The sequence below is a fragment of the Mobula birostris genome, chromosome 4 (genome assembly GCF_030028105.1).
Source record: "Mobula birostris isolate sMobBir1 chromosome 4, sMobBir1.hap1, whole genome shotgun sequence".
NCBI lineage: Eukaryota > Metazoa > Chordata > Chondrichthyes > Myliobatiformes > Myliobatidae > Mobula > Mobula birostris.
Genome location: NC_092373.1, coordinates 185,053,185 through 185,074,696, shown reverse-complemented (window position 1 = coordinate 185,074,696; position 21,512 = coordinate 185,053,185). Strand labels below are relative to the sequence as shown.

General features: G+C 38.3%; 1 protein-coding gene across 4 annotated transcripts in view; it reads right to left on the bottom strand.

The window, feature by feature from the left end:
* Positions 1-21,512, bottom strand: part of LOC140196839 (pantothenate kinase 3-like) — a 63,083-nt gene that overhangs the window by 26,548 nt on the left and 15,023 nt on the right. For 2 of the 4 annotated variants that reach the window (XM_072256686.1, XM_072256688.1), the window contains exons 4-6: positions 20,387-20,563; positions 19,400-19,523; positions 13,624-13,749 (exon numbers count right to left, since the gene is read on the bottom strand). In XM_072256686.1, coding sequence (XP_072112787.1) covers positions 13,624-13,749; positions 19,400-19,523; positions 20,387-20,563 — 427 coding nt within the window. Of the gene's footprint in view, positions 1-10,954; positions 11,532-13,623; positions 13,771-19,399; positions 19,524-20,386; positions 20,564-21,512 lie in introns of those variants that run through there. The other 2 variants (XM_072256687.1, XM_072256690.1) reach the window with 2 other exon arrangements.

Here is a 21,512-nt window from a genome sequence, read left to right as displayed (position 1 = left end):
TTGTTGTATAATTGTGCATAATAATCAGAAAATTAAAAGCATATGCAAGCACTTGGCCTGCCAGGGATTCTATTCATGCACTGCCAGATGGTCGTATTCACACAGATGTTATCATAACTTTGATGAACTGATTTCCCTACAGGGCAACCGACACTTGAATTTAGATGTCTAGCATGTTGTACACAAGGTCAAAGACAAAGAAGAATCGGTGAGAGTGTGAGGCAGGGCTGGTTCCATTCAGCTCATCGTGAAAGCTAGGCTAGGAGCCGACACTGAAGACATTGTCAGTTCTGACGCCCCAGTGCTGGGCTGGTTGCCGTTCTCGTCTCATTTCCCAGGTGGATGGGGATGGAATTTAATACTTGAATCAGAACTAGGTTAATTATCACTGTCATATGTCGTGAAATTTGTGGCTGCAATATTGCACAAGACAAAAAAAGAATCAGTATGAGATGCAAAAATAAAGAAACAGGGCAATAAACAAAAATTGAGGCAGTGTTCATGGATCATTCAGAAATCTGATGGTGGAAGGGAAGAGGCTGTTCCTAAAACACTGAGTGAGGATTTTCAGGCTCTTGTACCCCCTCTTTGATGGTAGTAATGAGAAGAGCGTATGTCCTGGATGGTGGGGGTCCTTGATGATGGACGCTGCCTTCCTGAGGCACCGCCTCTTGGAGATGCTCTTAATCGTGGGGAGACTTGTTCCCTGAATGAAGCTGGCTGACTCTACAACCCCCTGCAACCCCTTACAATCCTGTGCATTGGGGTGTCCATGTCAGTCAGAACACTACATCTTCAGAAACTTGCAAGAGTCCTTAGAGACGCACCAAATCTCCTCAAACTCTTCAAGCCTTCTTCATAATTCAATCAATATGCTGTGCCCAGGATAGATTGTCTGAAACGTTCATACCCAGGAACATCCCTGTTAATCCCTCAATGAGAATTGGGGTGTGTTCTCCTGAAGCCCACCAATTGAAAAGACTAGGGTTGAGAGATGAGGGAAGTATGACTCCAGTTTTTGGAATCAAAGCCGTATGAGCCAGGATTGTCAAACATTTGTGATACATTTGATCCCCATCTTACTGCATAATCAGTGCCATTTCACACACATTGCCAATACATAGTATGGATATTTGAAATGTTATTTAAAATGAATCTCAGCAGTTCTCAGACACTGCGGTATGGAGATGGTCTTCCTGAACCAGCATCTCACTATTTAGATCTTATAATTTAAAAATTGCATCTGAGCTCTCAGGCAAAAGATTCTCGATTTTGCAGAACAGGGAATTCTCCTAAGCATTCCCTCACACAACAGCTGCAAAACAGATTTTCCTGGCATCTGAGATGTGTCTCCAATTATAACAGGTCCAGGTGGACTGCATCTGAAACATTGTACATAGTTCAGGTCTCATCGCCTGTATGAGCATAGACTAAAAGAAAAGGGGTTCGGTGAAATTTCACCAGATGGATTCCCAACATGTTGGGGGTTGGAGGTTTGGACGTTCTGGCTGCCATCTTCTGGGTGGGCAATCTGTTGTTTTTTTTTGTGTGAGGAAGTGGGTGGGGAGTTTGGGGTTTGTGAATTTTGCTTCTTTTTCCTTTTCATGTGGGTGGGAGGAGGGGTTTGATGTATTTTCTTTCAATGACTCTCATGTTTTTTCTGTATTTCATGGAGAAGACGAATCCATCTGGAGAAGACGAATATCAGAGTTGCATTGTACATGCATATTTTAACAATAAAATTACCTTTTGAACCTTTTCTACCTTAAGACTTGCTTTCTTGAAGGCATTCACAGTAGAATAAAGTAGTACAGTAGAGTCCTGATGAAGGTTCTTGACCCGAAACATTAACTCCTTATTTCTTTCCATAAATGCTGCCTGACCTGCTGAGCTCGTCTAGCACTTTTGTTTTATTTAGCAATTCTGCGCAGGGCTGGTCCTTCCAGCCTACTGAGTGGCGCCACCCAGAAACTTAACAACTTAACCCCTAGCCTAGTCACAGGACAATTTACAATGACCAACTAACTTACTAACCGGTACGTCTTTGACTGTGGGAGGAAACTATTGAGCATGGGGGAAAGCCACATGCATACAGGAAGAACATACAAACTTCCTTGCAGAGGACTGGAATTGAACTCTGAACTTTGATGCCCTGATCTGTAATAGTGTTGCACTAGCAACTCCATTACTGTGGCGCATATGTGTTTTGTATGTGTTACTCAGCATTTCGAGCTTCGGCAGAATCTCTTGTGTTTATGAAATACAATAGAATCAATGAAAAACTACACACAAAGACTGACAACCAATGTGCAAAAGAGAAACCGCGCAAATATAAAAATAATAAATGAATAGATAGATAAATAGATAAATAAATAAATAATACTGAGCACATGAGTTGTAGTGTCCTTGAAAGTGAGTCTGTAGTTTGTGAAATCAGTTCAGAGTTGAGGTGACTGAAGTTTTCCACGTTGGTTCAGGAGCCTGACAGTTGTAGGGTATTAACTGTTCCTAAACCTAGTGCTGTGGGACCTAAGGCTCCTGTACCTCCTTCCCGTTGGCAGCAGTGAGAAGAGAGAATGGCCTGGATGGTGGTAAGCATCTAAATCAAAACCAGAAATTAGCCACTCAGCTATCCTGAGATTCATTTTCTTACAGGCATTCATAGTAGATACAAAGAAATACAATAGAATCAGTGAAAAGCTACACACAAAGATGGACAATGTGCAAATGACAAACTGTGTAAGTACAAACAACAATTATAATGAATAAATATTGTGAACATAAGTTGTATAGACCTTGAAACCAATTCCATAGGTTGTGGAATCAATTCAGTTTTGAGGTGAGTGAACTTATCTATGCTGGTTCATTAGTCTGATGGTTGAAGGACACTTCTACAATGCCTCAAATCTGTCAACCTCTGACTTATTAAGAATCAGTCTATCTCTGCTTTAAAAATATTCTGCCATCTTTTCAGCAAGGAGTACTGAAGGTTCGGAAACCTTTCTGGAATGAGCAACTCCTAATTCCAGATGTTACCGCAAGCTCCACTACAATAGGAAATCACCTCTGTACAATCACCCTGGCAAAACCCCCAAGATATTACATTTTAATCAAGTTGTCTCTCATTCCACGGATACTCACCTAGCCTGTTCAATCTTACTTCACAGGACAACCAGCCCTTTCCAGAGATCAGTCGATTGTAAAGCAAATGGTTGGAGGAACTCATTGCGTCAAGGAGCACTTGTGGAGACACTGAACTGATTCAGCAACTCATGAACTCACTTTCAAGGACTCTGCAACTCATGTTCTCAGTATTATTTATTACTTGCTTATTTGTTATTATTGTCGTTTGTTTTTTCTAATATTTGCAGTTTGTCTTCTGCATATTCATTGTCTGTCCTTGAAATAAGTTTTTCGTTGTTTCCACTGTATTTCTTTGTATCTATTGTGAATGCCTGTAAGTAAATGAATCTCAGGGTAGCACATGGTGACGTATACGTACTTTGATAATATATTTCAATTTTGAACTTTGAACTGATCAGTGTTTGTGTTAGAACTAAGAGGGTAGAGGGAAGATGATCAGTATAAAGAGGTCAGGGAGGTGGGTGATGGAAATTCGGAATCTTCAAACTACTTTTTTTGCTCCAGATTTCAATCAGTCAAGTGTTTGGATGAAGGCTTCATTAGTAGATGAAAGATTCGGAAACCAAGGCTCATGTTACAAAGCAGGCAGCTGTACTGATGACATAATGGTGTCCAAAGCTCATCTCTGGGTCAAATGTTTTGCTGAATTAAACTGCTTGGGGCATCCTGAGACCAGATGAGTGATATACAGCTATTATTTAAACTTGCACAAGGCTCACATTGTACAATAAAGAACTCAAAATGTTAGACAATTGCCTCTTCCAGTGTTTTATACAAATCACCACCAGATTTCTAATCATCCAATTAAATTATGCTTTAATGTTGTTTCTAGCCCTGTTACTCAAACTTTGATCAAACTAAGAATGTTATATGGTGAGGCATCACATCTGGTAAAAAGTCCTGCAGCTTTTAACATTTCATGCTGCTGCATACCCTTAGCACTCAGCTTCCAGCGTTTGTGAAAACATGGACTTAGAGACTGTCAAAACTTCAAATCTTATATAATAAAAAACTGAAAAGCATTTCAAGTATCAAGTTTCAGATCAGCTTATTTTAAATAATAATCATCACATCTCTCACCAGCAGTGCTCCAGGTGACCTGGGAGTAAGGAATATCCTCAACAAGTAATGAAACTTAAACTCACACATAAAGGTTAACTTTGTGAATGACCATGAAAATTCTTTAAAGTATTTTTAACCATTCAAAATTCATTTGAGAAGATAAATGTGGAAAAGGTGTTGCATTAGAAGAGCATCTTTGAACATGCTTTGTGCAGCATGGCAGTGTAGCGGTTAGCCCAACCACTTTACAGCACCAACGATCACTGATTAGGATTCAATTCCTACTGCTTTCTGTAAGGAGGCTATACATTCTTCCCATGACTGTGTGGGTTTCCTCTGGGTGCTCCAGTTTCCTACCACATTCTAAAGATGTACTGGTTAGTGATGTGTATTTAATACTTCAGTAATATTTGAGTAATCTTGTGTATAATATATACATATTATATACACATGTGATTTGATTAAGCATTCTTGTTTCTTTAAATAATTCATTACAGGTTATATGTATAAATATGTAAATTGCATACATTATCAAGCTACCACGTGATATGTGCGCACCTTGCCTGAAGCAAACCCGAAGTTAGACTCACACTTTGGTCTTCCTGTGAATTAGCTTAATGTTTTGAAGTTACAAAATATAATAGTAGTGACGAGATGTTTTTAAAACAAACCCAAGACGGCTACTGACCTGTTGAAGCACAGAGAAGAATGGCAAATGGAAAAAAAAGCAGGTTGGCATGTGTTTTTCAGAAGGGAAGACATAATCAAATTAGAAAAAGGCAGAAAATTGAAGAATTCAGGGTTCATAAGCAGTGAGTATCTGGTGATAATAATCATAAAAACCAGAAATGGCTGGCTACTTCACATAGATTGATGTGCTCAATTGCTCAATGGATAACTGGCTTATGTAGACTCAACTAACTGAACAGTATTTTCAAGCAAATGAAATTGCCAATGAGAAACAAGTACTAATTTTGCTGAGTACATTGGGTTTAAAGGACTACAGTTTGCTTCAAAGTTTGGCTGAAGTGAGCTTTACTGATATTGTGAAAGTAATGCAGGAATATTTAGAACCAAAACCATTACTGATTACAGAATGCTTCAGGTTTCATAAGCAGAATCAGAAAGGAAGGGGAGTCCATTTCAACATATGTGGAATTGAAAAAGCTGTCTGAAAATGTCAGTTTGATAATGGGTTTAATGATGCACACAGAGATCATTTAGTTTGTGGAATCTTACAAGAAAGCATTCAAAAATGACTCCAAACTAAAGCACAACTTACATTTAAAAGAGCAGTTGAAATAGCTGTATCAATGGAAACAGCAGGCAGAGATGAAATTGAGTTGCAAGTGAACTTGAACAAGATTGCAATGTCTAAACAGAAACCAGCCTCACCAAGCAAATTGAGTCACCATTGTGGCAGGACCTCACAGACATCAGACCAATGCAGATTTAACGGCAAAACTTGCAGAAAATGCAACGAAGTAGGACACATACAAATAGCATGTCAGGTAAACAAAAATAAATGGACTGCTCAGGGAAGAGAGGGATAAAAAAATCAAGTTGCAGTTTCAAAAAGAACACTAATCTGCATGCCGTTGGTGAAAAATCAGATAATGATGAGAGTGACACAGAACTGCGTAGCCTTGAGATTTACAATGCGAATACTAACAAAAGACAAGCAATATGGCTTACACTAGAAGTGAACAGAAAAAAAATGAAAATGGAATTTGATGCTGGTTCGGCAGTTTCAGTCATCCCACAAAGTAAGTTCGAACAGCATTTGAAAGATACTAAACTGAAGCCTGCAGCTATCCAGCTAAGAAATTATACTGGAGAAAAGATAACTCCTGTGAGAATAACATTTATAACAGTGAAATACAATAACCAACAAGTCACATTGGGCATGTATGTGTTAAAAACAGGAGGGCCAGTGTGTTGTGTGGGCATGATTGGCTGAAACAACAACTTGATTGGAGATCCAACCACTGATTTCATGCCACATCCCCTGTAATGACGTCAACTGAAAGTGAATTAAGCAAAGTACTGGATGATGCCAAAACTATCTCCATGCTGTACACCATGAATCATGACTCAGAGGGCAAAAAGGTGTTGGTGTCAACCTAAGTGCCTCCAATTGGAAAACATATTGGACCGAGAAAGGACCATGCTGCTCATGCGAAGTGTGGAAGTAGTCCACAATAATCCAATACAACGATAAGGCAAAATATCTGATATGTTAATCAGTTACTTGTGAAATGTGGCTTGGTTTTAAGCCGAAAGAGAGTTCAAGGAGCTTCAGGAAAGTTGCAAGTTGGATTTTGTAAATATGAAGAACCAGAATCAACTCAGCGTGCATTAAGGTTATTGCATGAACTTCAAGAAAGAGACAAAAATCTGCTTGTAAAAGTAGATGCAAAGACCGAAGCCCAACTGGATGAATGGAAGGCCAAAACAAAAGGAGTCAATGGAGATACGAAAACAGAGGATTGATCAGATGATGTTATGGATGAAGAAACCAAGATGAGAGATCAGATAATAAAGGGAGCAATAGTACGATTAATGAAATACAAATATGTATGCCAGGGTGCTGTTTATTGACTACAGCTCAGTTTTAACACAATCATTCCTACAGTTCTGATCAAAAAGCTCCAAAACCAGGGCTTCTGTACCTTCCTCTGCAACTGGATCCTTGACTTCCTAACTGGAAAACCACAATCTGTACAGATCAGAAATAACATCTCCATTTTGCTGACAATCAACACTGGCGCACCTCAGGGATGTATGCTTAGCCCACTTCTCTACTCCCTCTACACCCATTACAGTGTAGCTAGACACAGCTCAAATACCATCTATAAAATTGCTGACAATACAACCATTGTTAGCAAAATTGCAGATGGTACAAGAGCGAAATATATCAGCGAGTTGGATGGTGTCGCAAAAACAACATTGCACTCAGTGTCAGCAAGACCAAAGATGTGATTGTGGTCTTCAGAAAGGGTAAGATGAGGGAACACACTCCAGTCCTCAGGAAAGACCATAAGACATAGAGGCAGAATTAGGACATTCAGCCCACCAAGTCTGCTCTGCCATTCCATCATGGCTGATCCCAGATCCCACTCAACTCCATACACCTGCCTTCTTGCCATATCCTTTGATGCCGAGCAATCAGAAAACTTATCAACTGCTTTAAGTACCCCCACAGACTTAACCTCCACTGCAATCTGCGGCAGAGCATTCCACAGATTTACTACCCTCTGGCTAAAAAATTCTCCTTACCTCTGTTCTACAAGGTCGCACCTCAATTTTGAGGCTGTGCCCTCTAGTACTGGATATCCCCACCAAAGGAAACATCCTCTCCACATCCACCTATCTAGTCCTTTCAGGTTTCAATGAGATCCCCCCGCATAATTCTAAATTCCAGTGAGTACAGGCCCAAAGTTGCCAAGCACTCCTCATTGAATCATCCTCTTGAACCTCCTCTAGACTCTCTCCAATGACAACGCACCCCTTCTGAGATATGGAGCCCAAAACTGTTGACAATACTCCAAGTGCGGCCTGACTAGTGCCTTATAAAGGCTAGGCATCATCTCCTTGTTTTTATATTCTATTCCCCTTGAAATAAATACCAACATTGCATTTGTCTTCTTTACCACAAATTCAACTTGTAAGTTAAACTTCTGGGAATCTTGCACGAGGACTCCTAAGTTCCTCTGCACCTCTGATGTTTGAATTTTCTTCCCATTTAGATAATAGTCTGCACTATTGTTCCTTTTACCAAAATGTATTATCATATATTTTCCAACATTGTATTCCGTCCGCCACTTTTTGGCCATTCTTCCAATTTGTCCAAGTCCTGCTGCAATTGCATTGTTTTCTCAGCAATACTTACCCCTCCACCTATTTTCATATCATCCGCAAACTTTGCCATAAAGAAATTAATTTCATTATCCAAATCATTGACAATGTGAAAAGCAGCAGACCCAATATTGACCCCTGAGGAACACCACTAGTCACTGGCAGCCAACCAGAAAAGGGCCCCTTTATTCCCACTTGCTACCTCCTGCCTGTCAGCCATTCCTCTATCCACACCAGCATCTTTCCTGTAATGCCATAGGAATTTATCTTGTTAAGCAGTCTTTGGCACCTTATCAAATACCTTCTGCAAGTCCAAGTAATTGACATCCAGTGCCTTCCCCTCAGAGAGGGAACAGAAATGGAAAGAGCGAACAAGTAAGTTCTTGAGTATCAGTATCTCTGAGGATCTAACCCAGACCCAACCTAACAATGCAGCTACAAAGGCGGCACAACAGTGGTTATATTTCATTTGGAGTTTGAGATTTCGTACGTTACAAAAACATTAGCAAATCTCCTATAGATTTTACTGTGTAGACTGAGCACTCTCATAGGCTGCATCACCGTCTTGTATTGGGAAAAGGGGCAACTGTACCAAATCAAAGTAAACTGCAAGGAGTTGAAAACCTAGTCAGCTCTATCATGAACACTAGCCTCTGTAGTATTCAGGATATCTTCAAGGAGCAACACCAAAAAGGTGCCGTCCATCATTAAGATCCCCCATCACCCAGGTCATGCCTTGTTCCCATTGCTACCATCAGGAAGGTAGTACAGAAGCATGAAAGTTCACATTCAACAATTCAGAAACAGCTTCTTCCCTCTCTGCCATCCATTTTCTGAATCTATATTGAGCTTGGAAAAAGTGACGCAGCAGACTTTTAACATCGTAAATCAGCAAGTTGTTTGTTATGTCTCCCCTCTCACATTGAAATGGGGACACTTCTCCTCTTTCCCTTATTAGGGGAGAGAGAGCCTGTGGGATGTCGAATTACCAAGTAAATGAATAGTCTTTGGGGTACTGCAAGTCTGTCTCTTTAATTATGCTTGCTGCATGCTTGGGTGCTGATGCTTTTTGCTAGTGGGGGTGGAGGGGTGGGTCATTGCCTTGCTGCTACTCGTGCGTGGGAGGGGCTTTGGGGTTCTAACGTTTAACTGTCATTCATTTTTTGGGGTACTCCTGTTTTTGTGGATGTTTGCAAAGAAAGAATTTCAGGATGTATATTGTATACATTTCTAACATTAAATGTACCTACTGAATCTATGGAATTTAGTTTTTTTTCTATTATGTATTGCATTATACTGCTGCCATAAAGTCAGCAAATTTCATTACATATGCCGGTGATATTAAACCTGACTCTGATGAGAATACTACAGTGAACTAAATACTGTACACCTTATCAAGACCACAAACCAAAAGCAGCCAAGAAGTGTCCAGAGCTATCAGAACCACACTCTGCATTCCCAGAGTCAACTCCTACAACCTGAGGTAACCCCAAAACCTGATATTGTTTCATAGCCACAAGTCTCACCTGCCAAGCAGACAGATCACCCTTATCAGGAAAGACGTTATTCCTTAAGAGTAAGAAATCATCCACACTGATTAAATCTACAGAACCAAATGGGACAATTTAAAATTTACTTCTCTGTGAACTTATGGCAGTTGCATTATATAGTATACTGTGCATATATTGTGCATACAGCTAAGCAAGCAGGAGTGTATTTAATATTTCTACAATAGTTGAGTAATCATGTACATGAATTGCATACATCATCATGCTATGGCGTGATATGTGCATGCCTCGCTTGAAGTAAAGACAAAGAGTTGCATTTCAGCCTTCCGTGTCTTTCTTTGAAAGAGTTTAATGTTTTGAAGTTACAAAAACGTAACAGGTAGAGCTAGTGAGTTGTGGGCATGCTATGTTAGCACAGGAAGCATTATGACACTTGAGGGCTGCCCCACAATACTTGCTGATTTACATTAACAATCCATTTCACTGTACTGTGACAAGTACAGCTAATCTGATCCATCTGTATCCTATCTGCTCTCAAGGCTTAAGGTTATCTTCATCTACGTGAGGTACAAAAAGACCAAAGGATAGTTATTGTGTTTGAAAAAGGACAGTAGTGAACAGCCAGGAATCGACAGGACAATGAGCCTGTAAGTAGTAGGGAAATTCTAAAGCTCAGGATTTATGTAAATTTAGAAAGGCAGGAACTGATTGGTAGTCAACGTGGATTTGTGCAGAGGACCCTGTCTCACAGTGGTGCAAGGAAATTTGTGAACCCTGCAAAACTTTCTCTATTTCTGCATGAATGAGCCAAAATATGATCAGATCTTCACATAAATCCTAAAATGAGATAAAGAGAACCCAATTAAATAAATAAAAAAAAATTATACTTGTTAATTTATTTGAAAAAAAAATCCAATATTACATGTATTTGCTGGGAAAAGTATGTGAACCTTTGTTTTAATACACTTAACATCTAACTCAATTTATACTTTTGCACAATAACCAAATCAGAGAATAAAGTATACATGTGGAAGCAATCATAATACAGTAACTGAAACAAGGGGATTTCATTTACTTATAAACCATTGATATGGAAGTCAAGCAGGATGTAATCTTTCTCAAATATGAATCTGACTGTTTTATACTGTTCAGTTCATGGACAGAACATATGGACAAAGGATCAATGTACCATGTTACAAAGAAAGACGAGTGAAGTAGGATAGAGTGCTCGTACAATTCAGTTGAAATTTTCCCAGCTCTTGATTTTTTTTTCCATTATTGGCTGATATTTGGAATAGAGGATCTCCATTACTGGAACAGTGTGGTAGTGCTGGTAATTTTAACAGACATTTCGAAGAATAAAAAAATTAACAAATGAGATGCATGATATAATGAATAATTATCTTTTTATTTCACTATAGATAACAATATTTAAGTTACCATATATTAAAAACTGTACATCGACTCAGCAAAATTTGCTACTTCAAAAAGGACTGAAATTTAAGGTTCAAAAGATGTTTTCCCCACCCCAAGCAAAATAAAATACATCTCTGCATTTTCTTTTTAATAAAATTGCCACTTTCAGTTTAGAAAAATAGTTCTATAAAAAGGTGCCATATGTATAGAAAAGATGCAAGATACAAAATAATTCAATTCTTTCCTTCCAAGTGTAGTTGGAAGTACAAAAGTGTAGATCTTCATATGCTACTTCATTAAAAAAAGGTGCTTTTTATGTATTAAAAACAGACTTTTCCTTTTCTCTTGCACCAAGACATTCCCATAAATAAGTTCAGAGGAATCTAATTAGGTCACAACTTGCAATGAAGTAGTTATTCTCTTTACTGCCTTCTTTTCAACAGCAGCCTCGTTAAGGAGCTACAAAACGAACTGAAGAGATTTAATGGAGATTCAAACGGAGTTAACAAGCTCAAGCAAGGCTCCCACAGCGCCAAAGTAACCCTACAATAACAAAATTGATGTTACAGAATACAATTTAAAACTAAAAACAGCAAATAGACAAATTCTTCCTTAAAATCAAAATGAGAGCAGTAAAGCAATCATTGAATATGCCATTTTGAACACATAAGCTTTGATGTTTTATACCAGTGCCTTGCAGAACCTACAGACTTTGACATCATTTAAGTTTGTATGTAATGGGATTAGAATTTTTGCCACAAAACCCCCAAACTCAGTTTTCAAAATTACAGGCATAGCTCCACATACCCAAATCCAAACAAAATTCTCCATGAGAAAGTTGTTCAGCATCAATAGCATTTTTAAAGTTCATATTACAAACACTCTTTGTCGGTAAAACATGAAAAAGGGGAGTATGTTTCAAAAAATGTACTGCATCCTGATAAAAGTTTGGATTTTAAAAATTACATGCCTATTTTTATGAAGAACAACCAGCTATATACAAGTGGCAAGCAATATTTGAGTTTTACATGATCAAAATCTACACTGGGTATTCAAATACTACCTCTACCAAGCCAAGCCACAATTAGCTTTTCAAACTTAGAATGACAAGAACAATTTCATCATTTAAGACAAGGCCACAAGACAGAGCAGCAGAGTTAACCCATTCGGCCCATCAAACCTGCTCCACCATTCCATCACGGTTGGTTTACAGAGCATACAGAGAGGATGTGCAGCAGCTAACGGATTGTTCCAGAGCCAACAACCTGTCTCGGAACATGAACAAAAGAGATGGTTGTGGACTTCAGGAGAGCATGGAGCAACCACTCTCCGCTGAACATTGACAGCTCCTCCATTGAGACTGTTAAGAGCACCAAATTTCTTGGTGTTCACCTGGCGGAGAATCTCACCTGGTCCCTCAACACCAGCTCCATAGCCAAGAAAGCCCAGCAGCGTCTCTACTTTCTGAGAAGGCTGAGAAAAGTCCATCTCCCACCCCCCATCCTCACCACATTCTACAGAGGATGTATCAAGAGCATCTTGAGCAGCTGCATCACTGCCTGGTTCTGGAATTGCATGATCTCGGATCACAAGACCCCACAGCGGATAGTGAGGTCAGCTGAGATGATCATCGGGGTCTCTCTTCCCGCTATTACAGACATTTGCACCACACACTGCACCCATAAAGCCAACAGCATTGTGAAGGACCCCACGTAACCCTCATACAAACTCTTCTCCCTCCTGCTATCTGGAAAAAGGACCAAAGCATTCGGGCTCTCACGACCAGACTGTGCAACAGTTTCTTCCCCCACGCCATCAGACTCCTTAATACCCAGAGTCTAGACTGACATCTACATCATTATTATATTGTAATTTATCCTGTGTCTATTGTCTTATTATTTATTGTACTGCCCTGCACTGTTTTGTGCACTTTATGTAGTCCTGTGTAGATCTGTAGTCTAGTGTAGTTTTTGTGTTTTACATAGTCTAGTGCAGCCTTGTATTGTCTCACTTAGTCTATGTAGTTTTGTGTTGTTTCATGTAGTACCATGGTCCTGGAGGAACGTTGTTTCGTTTTTACTGTGTACTGTACCAGCAGTTTATGGTCGAAATGACAATAAAAAGTGACTTGACTTGATTATCCCTCCACCCCATTCCCAGCCTTCTCCCCATAACCTTTGATGCCTTGTCCAATCAAGAACCTATCAAATTCCACTTTAAATATACTTAATGACAGCCTCCACAACCGTCTGGGGCAATGAATTCTACATATTCACCAACCACTGGCTCTAAACTCCCTACCAATTTACCACAGGTCTAATGATATTTTAGCTAATTTATTGCTTTTTTTTAATCCATCTTGGTCGGGAATTCAGATTCTTCATGCAGTCACTTATCTAAATCAGAATACATCATTAGATTCAAACCCAGACAATATTCCAGAGTTGTTAACTATACTGCAAGAGGTAAACAAGTATGCATCATGATTGTTATTAACAAAGAAAACTGTCAGAATAACAATCATGCAATCTTGCTATGTAGCATCAGAATGTCAACTCATCTATGTAATTCACAGATACAGAAGTCCTTTTCAAAATATTCCAAGTAAACTTTCTTGAAAGAAAGAACAGCTCACCTCATGTTCCATAAAGAATGCCTTCAATTGTCCCTTTGACCAATAATCCAAAGCATAGGCCAATAGCTTCATAGATAAAGTATTGATCCTTAGAAAGTTACCAACAAACACCACTCTGTTAATGTTCTAAACAAGAAAAATTATAAGCTTTAGGCACAGGGGAAAAAAAAACAAAATGCAAGTTATTTGAAATGGAAGTACACATTTTAACTCCAAAAACATAAATGAGGACACACAAAACTGAATTGTAAACTTCAGCAAGCCACACAGGAAAAATGTACAATTTATTTCCTCCAAGAACTCTGAAGTTTGTTTTACCATTGGTATGTCACAATAATGAAGGATAGATGATAAGAGTTCGGCACTTAAAAATATGAGTGGAAGGGTATGAGGTATTTAAGGGAAGAAATCTGAAGACTTAAATACCTCTTGGAAAATAGCTCTCCTCAGTATCCAAAGCTGAAAATCTTGGATCTTCATGAGGCATAGGGACAATTACCAGAAAGTCGACTAAGCAACTCAGACTGATGTAGGAGTAAAGAATTTCAATGCTCAGGGCACTGGCATCATCATTGGAAAAAGGAATTTATTCACTGGGACAGGATTCACTTGAAATAGATTGGGATCAATGCCAGTGAAAATTAAACAATTAGATCTGTGGATAAGGCTTTAAGGCAAATGCTAACAAGACAGGGGAGGAGTGCACACAAGAGTTCAAGTGACATTTAAAAAATTAGGACATAATAGCAACATGATTAATTATAATCAATACTGTCAGAAGAGGACATGTCATACAGAAATAGAGTCAGATAATGGGATAAATGGCAGAATGTTTGTAATTAATCTCTAGTGAATACAGCATGCAGATAATGGCACAAAAAGTGGATATGATTCTTTAGCCACTACAGAAACAGTTGCAGATTAACCAAGACAGCAAATAAAATATTATTGGAAATTCAACTTAAAAACAGACAAAATGAAGGAAAATTGAGATGTACCCATTAATATCCAATTGGATATGACAGTAAAAAAGAATAGCTCAAGAAGTAATAGAATCAGTTTGGGTGGAGCCAAGTAGCAGCATTAGACAGACAGACAAGATAATGATGGGCGTCACCCTTCCCCTCAGGCACGGTGATATAGGGCGTAGTATAAATCTGGGAAGAGGTGAATGTTACAAGTGTAATATAGTAATCATGAGGACCATAGATCTTAAAAGACTGGACAAACCTTAAATAGTATCATAGGGAAGGAGTACTCCAGATTACCCCCTGGATCAATGTGTTGAAGACCTACTAAGGAACAGGCCTTGGTTCTATGTAATGGTTATTAATGAATAACCTTGAAGTTCCAGAGATTTCAGGAGAGATCACTAAATTTAAAAATTTTGTATCAATATTAAAAACAATTTAGTCCAATCTGAATTCAGAGTTGGATACGGTAGGTAGGGAAACAAAGGCATAGAAAAACAACTGAGGAATTAACACATTGAGCCTTTTAAGGGATATATAATAAATCAGACTGATACTTAATAAAAAATCAGAAGTAGTCCAAACATGGCTATCAAGAAATTAAAATGCAGTACAGTGGATTCTAGTTTATTGGATCATTAGTTAATCAAGGCAGCTGCTTATTTGGGACAATTTTTAAAGAACAAAATTAATCATGAAAACAGTTGGGATTTCCTTTGTTAATTCAAAACACTGTCACCTAATTGTGACAGCAGACTGTTGCCAGTTTCTAACCAGCGCCAGTCACATCCACTGCCCTGTACTTAGAGCAATGTTTTTAAATGGCATCAGTCACGTGTGTTTCTAATCAAAAAGCAGTGATTTTTGTCACCGATAGTTGGCGAGAAATAAGCATTAAGACAATTCCAAACAGTTTTGCTCACTGCAGTTTCAAGCATTCAGGCTTAAGATGCCAGAAACAGCTGGAGTAAACATGAAATTATTTCATTACTTCAAGTTAGGAACTACAAAGTATTTGAAGGTATCGACAATCAATTTGAATGTTACAATATGAAGATTTGGAAGACTCAATCACAGAAAGCATTGTTTGAAAGCAATCCATTATCTACCTACACTAGATTGTAGTGATTTTCTTCATTTACAAAAGAATGTGCCAGCATACACTGGATGAATTCCTCTGTCGATAACTATTAGGAACTAATACAGTTTTATAGAACTGTTGTAGTCTTGATAGTGTTTTAACTTGTTTAGTGTTTCAGTTAAAAAGATAATTTGTTACTCGGTTATATGGTAGTTTGCCTTCTTTTTTAATACCTTTTTAAACTATTTCCATGAACCTCTGACTTTTTGGGGCACCTGTGTAATTGGGCCAAAATGTTCCAGTCCCGATGCATCTATATAATACTAAAACTCTCATGCTGTGTCTGTCTGCTTGTGACCTCCAATTAGCGCAAACAGTGCATTACAGCGGAACTTTTTTTGGCTAAATCGAATTAAAATGCGCTTACAGAATGCAGGCAAAGTTCAGGGTTATATATTCGTATAAAATTGCTCATTCACAAAAATCAACAGGCTCCCTTTTAACCCGAGAGCCAATCCGCCATCACAGAAATCGGGACGCAACAGCCCAACGCATGCAGATGGCCAGCCACAGCAGTGACACCTACCGGAGCAAAAGGGCAGAGCAGCTCTATTTTGAGAGGTCACATTCTGCTAATCACCATCAGCATGTGCAGGATTGGGACAGATCTAACTGCCACCCATCAATGAGATAACTAAATCTTATTGTAATGACGTACTTCGAGACACCCATAAAACACTTTGCTACAGTCAAAGGACAGCAGTGACTATATCACGTCCATTTAGGAGAGCGCCAACCACATCATCAACAATAATCAGCATCATTTGGTGTTACTGCTTTGTATCTTCTATCCAGCATTAGGGTAAAAAAAAGTCAGCCTAATTATGCTGTGTGGTCAAGAGAGGATGCCGAACGTCGTTGGGAAGCGGCAAGGAGAGGGAGAGAACAGGAATCGGATGAGGCCAGGGCCGCATGACTCCAGGATCGAAGAGTCAGGACAAAAAAAGATGAGAGAAGAGGAGATAGGAGGAGGGGCATGCACGTCTCAGAGACAAACAACAAACAGAAGAGATGAAGAGACAGGGGATGAAAGGACTGCATGTCTCCAGGATGACAACGAGATGCACAAGGGTGGCAGATAAACCAGAAATGATGCCGTCAAAAGTGTCCTTTGTTAAATGAGGAGCAGCTATATTTGCATTGCTACGCGTCATTCTTCTTTAATAAACTGAGGTTTTCCACTTCAGTTTCCAAAGCAAAGCAATACCAATAGCATTCAGGAAAATTTAATGTTCATTCTGGTCACATCAGACTGCACTACCCTTCTCTCAAAGGGTGCCCCAACAGGTCACCCCGCTGTCTAGTCCCAAATAACCAGAATCCACTGTATTAGATCAAAGGAAAAAGCTTTCAATGATACAATAACTGCAAAGGATTGAAAAAAAAAATCAGAATTCAGAGGACCACCCTGAAATCAATAAGAAGCCAATGAACATCAGAATGTAAACACTATAGAGAAAAGCTTAAATAACATTGGATCGTTGCAGGCATTTGGAGAAAAGGAAACAGCTCAGAAATTAAACTAATGTCTGACAACATGCACAAATCTTCCTAGAAACAGTAAATAGATCTATACAGTACAAAGAGTTTAAAAACAGCACATGGAAATGAAGATGACAACTAGGCATGGATTGGGGGCTGGTTAACAAACAGTAGAAATATATCTGGACCTGATGCCCTTATGCATGTCACTAAAATTTAGCATGGTTACAACAAGCAACTAGCATGGCAAAACACGTTAGCCTTCAATGCAAAGGGTTTGTGGACGACAATAAAAAAATACACTGAAAGAAGGTTCCAGAGAGCTTCTAGAAGGCTAATGAAAATACTAAATGCACCTTAAAAAACAGAAGGCCACGAATAATGGGTTAAAGTGATAAAGGCCCATGTACTTGGAAAATTTAATATATAATGACAACACAAGCAGCTTGAGCGGATTAATCAGTGTAAATTAAATGCAGGTCTGCTTTTCAGTCATTTCCAGGAGGTAATTCACTTTGAACACCAAAGGCCAATCATCAAAACGTACTGAATAGAAGTAATCACCAACTTAACAAATTTGTTAAGATCTACTAATCTACTAAAAGATGGAAGTATACAAAGATCTTAAGTAATTTAAGAGGGATGAAAATGGTGCAGAATGTCACACAAGATCTCATATAGACAAGCCTAAAAAAATTAACATGCGAGATTGTAAGACAATTACAAAGCATACACACAACAAAGCAATAATCTGAAATGCATTAACATAAAACATGAAAATTATAGGAGAAATAGTGCATTAACAGAAAAATCTTGAATTTATACACATAAACAGAAGTTTAAAACTGTTAATAAGTGTCTGTTAATCAATTTAATCACCTCATTCAACAGATTTGTTAATATTTTGATTTTCTGAACAGCAGGGACAATGTCTTCAACAGATTTGGCTGCCAAAACATGACGAAAGTAGCTTTTTTCCAGCTGTTAGATTCTTCAATATTTTCTTGGGATCTTAACTCACCCCCTCAAATCATTAGTACTCAACTGCCTTGCTTTAGCAAAGGCTTCACCATTGTAATCGCGATGGCAATTACCAGCTAGTTAGTAACAGGCTGATTACGTTGTTCATAAACATCATCAACCATAATGAATAGCTGTCAGAAAATTCTCCTGGAAAGACCCATAAAGAATGAACATACAACCAAGTGAAATAAACGATACAATCTATAAACATACAGCTGTTATCAAGAGAATAAATAGAACTTTTACCAAATTTCTTAACTTAGACCAATTTATTGTAGTCTTTTCAGTCTTAAGATAATTATGTAATTGAAGGGTCAAGTTCCTGCTTCAGGAACACGGTTAGGCTTTAGAAAGTTTAAAAAATCCATAACATCAAGCAAATTATGATGATGGGCTAGAAAATTATAGATTCTTTGAACTTCAATGGGAATGATCAAGGTCAAACCAGATAAAGTCTTTGCTAAGTAGTGATTTAGGTTTAAAAAAAAAACACCAAAATTTCAACACAAGCTTACAGTTACTATTTCCTGGTCTGCCAAATATGAAGAACCAATCAGATGTTGCAACAGATTAGCACTCTGGTGGTTCCATGTAAGTCTTAGACAGTTTACTCATTTTGATCATTGTGAAGTGAGGTTAAGAAGCTCTTTAATAGACTGAGGCTCTACAGTACTTTAAAGTTGAGCTGTTAATATTTAATCCATATCCTTATTCTTTATCTGGAACTTCATTAATCAACTTAAATATTTGCATTTCTACCCAACTGGCACTTGCAGTATAGGCCCTGGTGCTTTCATAGCCCTGTACAATGCTGCTTGATCTGGATGCTACAAGGCAGCACTGTAAAGAAGCTGAAAACACAAAGCAAATTTTCTTCCTTTGGGCAAATCCCTATTAGTTTGAATGAATTCTTCAAAAACAAGGAACTGACAAAGCTGAATGACTGGCCCCTGCATAATGATTTAATAATTTAAAAAGTTCTCCACACCACTACCATAGCAAAATCTTAAATATTTCCTTTAATTTTAACTTTTCTGAGTACATTTTTAATTAAACATTTGTTTAATGCCAGCCAGATCCACTCAACGACTGTACACAAATAGAATTTATGCTGATTCTTTCACATTACAGACAAAAAGAGTTTCAAAACTGTTCCAACCTCATTCAGTGCACACATCCTGGCTATGGAGCCAATGTTGTTTGTGATGGTGACCAAAGTTGCTCTAGCCAAATCTTCTTTGTTCACTGCTTCCCGTTTTTCTTTACTCATCATATTGCCAAAACTAGAGAAGGAAACAAAGGTTCAAACTGCGTATTTTGGAAAGATACAATTGATTCAGTTCTATACTACCAGTCCCACTATTGGGGCAATCCGACAATTTTAACTCCAATTACTACAAATCATTATAAACTGCTGTTATCACCTGGAAAAGCAAATTTTTTTTTAAGACTTGAGGATTAACACGTCATCTGAAAACTTCATAACTTTGACAGCTATTGCATCTTAACCCACCTCCTTAGGCATTTTTTGTTGCTTTTTAAAACAGCATTTAGTGTGCCCCTATAAAAAAAGCCACAATTATTGTAATGCTGATGGAACCCTATACATACCCTCTGCTTTAGATCATGTTCCTATCCTACAAGGATTGTTTTCACGCTCCTGGGTATCTAGTGACCCCTAATGGACGCTGCACATAGAATTAGGTTCAACTGTGATACTGTCACAGTCAAATAACTTATGTACTCTCTGTTTAAAGAATTGGTACTTGATCAGAGTGCAGAGATCAAGTTAGAGTAAAGTAATTAAGCAGCACCTGGATCAAGTTAATTTGAAATCTGATGCTCCAAATACAAAAATCTTCAACAAGACATTATGCTCTTTCTAAATGCAAGGAGAATATTTCAGGAATAGAAATCAATGAGCTATACATAGGTTCTCATTTTTTTCCTTTTAGAAATACCTTTCATTTACTGTGCAGTTTTTTAAAAAATCATACATTGTTGAAAATCTGCATATAGCTTGAAAATATTTCAAAAATGAAGAAAATTTAAATTGCAAACATTTGTTGGTCAACACAAACTAAATTTTCTTTTAAAAATACTATATTTCCTTACAAGGGCAAAAATAATCAAAGAACACTCTCACCTGGATGCCACAGCCCAGCCTGGAAGTCCAAACCTGTCATAGTCTCCACCATAGATATCTCTTACTAATTTATCCACCTTTGTACTTTCTCCAAGTGATGCCATTTCAAGGGCTTCTTCAAAGGTTGAACAACCAGTCAGGAGGCAGCAAAGACCGAGAAAGGTTCCACCACCAAGACTGAAAAAAACATTTCATGAGGTGGGTTAGGAAAAAATTTTCAATCCCGTGTCTTACATATTATTTGTGGGCAAGCTTAAACAATTTTTTCCCCCCAGTAACTTGTTATACAATTACTATTGCAATTGCACCATCTACTGGCATGCTTTGAAAATAGAAGCAATGAATGTATGTATTATAGAGATACAGCATGGATCAGGCCCTTCTAGCCCAACAAGCCGCACCACCCAGCAACCCACCCTATCAAACCTGAACCTAATCACGGGACAATTTACAATGACCAATTAACCTACCAACTGGTATGTCTTTGGAATGTGGGATCAGAATCAGAACTCCAAACTCCAATGCCCCAAGCTGTAAAGGCATCTCGTTACTGTGGCCGTCATGTTAACCACCTTTAGCACATCAAGGAACATTTTCTGATCTCTGAAGATTATGGCATATTGATATTATAACAAATAGCATTTCAAATTATGCTTCCATCTACTGTATTCCATGGCTGAAGTTCGCTGAGGTGCTAGATGCAGCCACAAACCTCTGCTTGAGCATTTCACTTCACAGTAGGGAAAAGAAAAGATGAGATATCAGCACTTCTATTCCAAGATAAAAATCTTACCCAGAAAAAAATAAGTTTCCAAACACAATTACTTTGAATAATAATTACACGAGCAGCTTTGGTGTAAAGTGTTCCAATCTTTTACACAGGTGTGTTATTAATAATTGAAAAATGCAGACTTCTCAATTAAGCATTCAAATTCTTCAATCATCCTTTCCCTGGGGCAGAGGAGCAAGAAAGCAGTTGGGGAGTGGGGTATGTGGAATAGTGGTGGGTGGATGGAAGTATGACTGTAAAAGACACACACACACACACAAAAAGGTAGACCACAGCAAGAAGCCTGTTTTAGAAACCTATTTTCAGCTGTTTTGTTCTTGCCAAATCAAGGCTTTC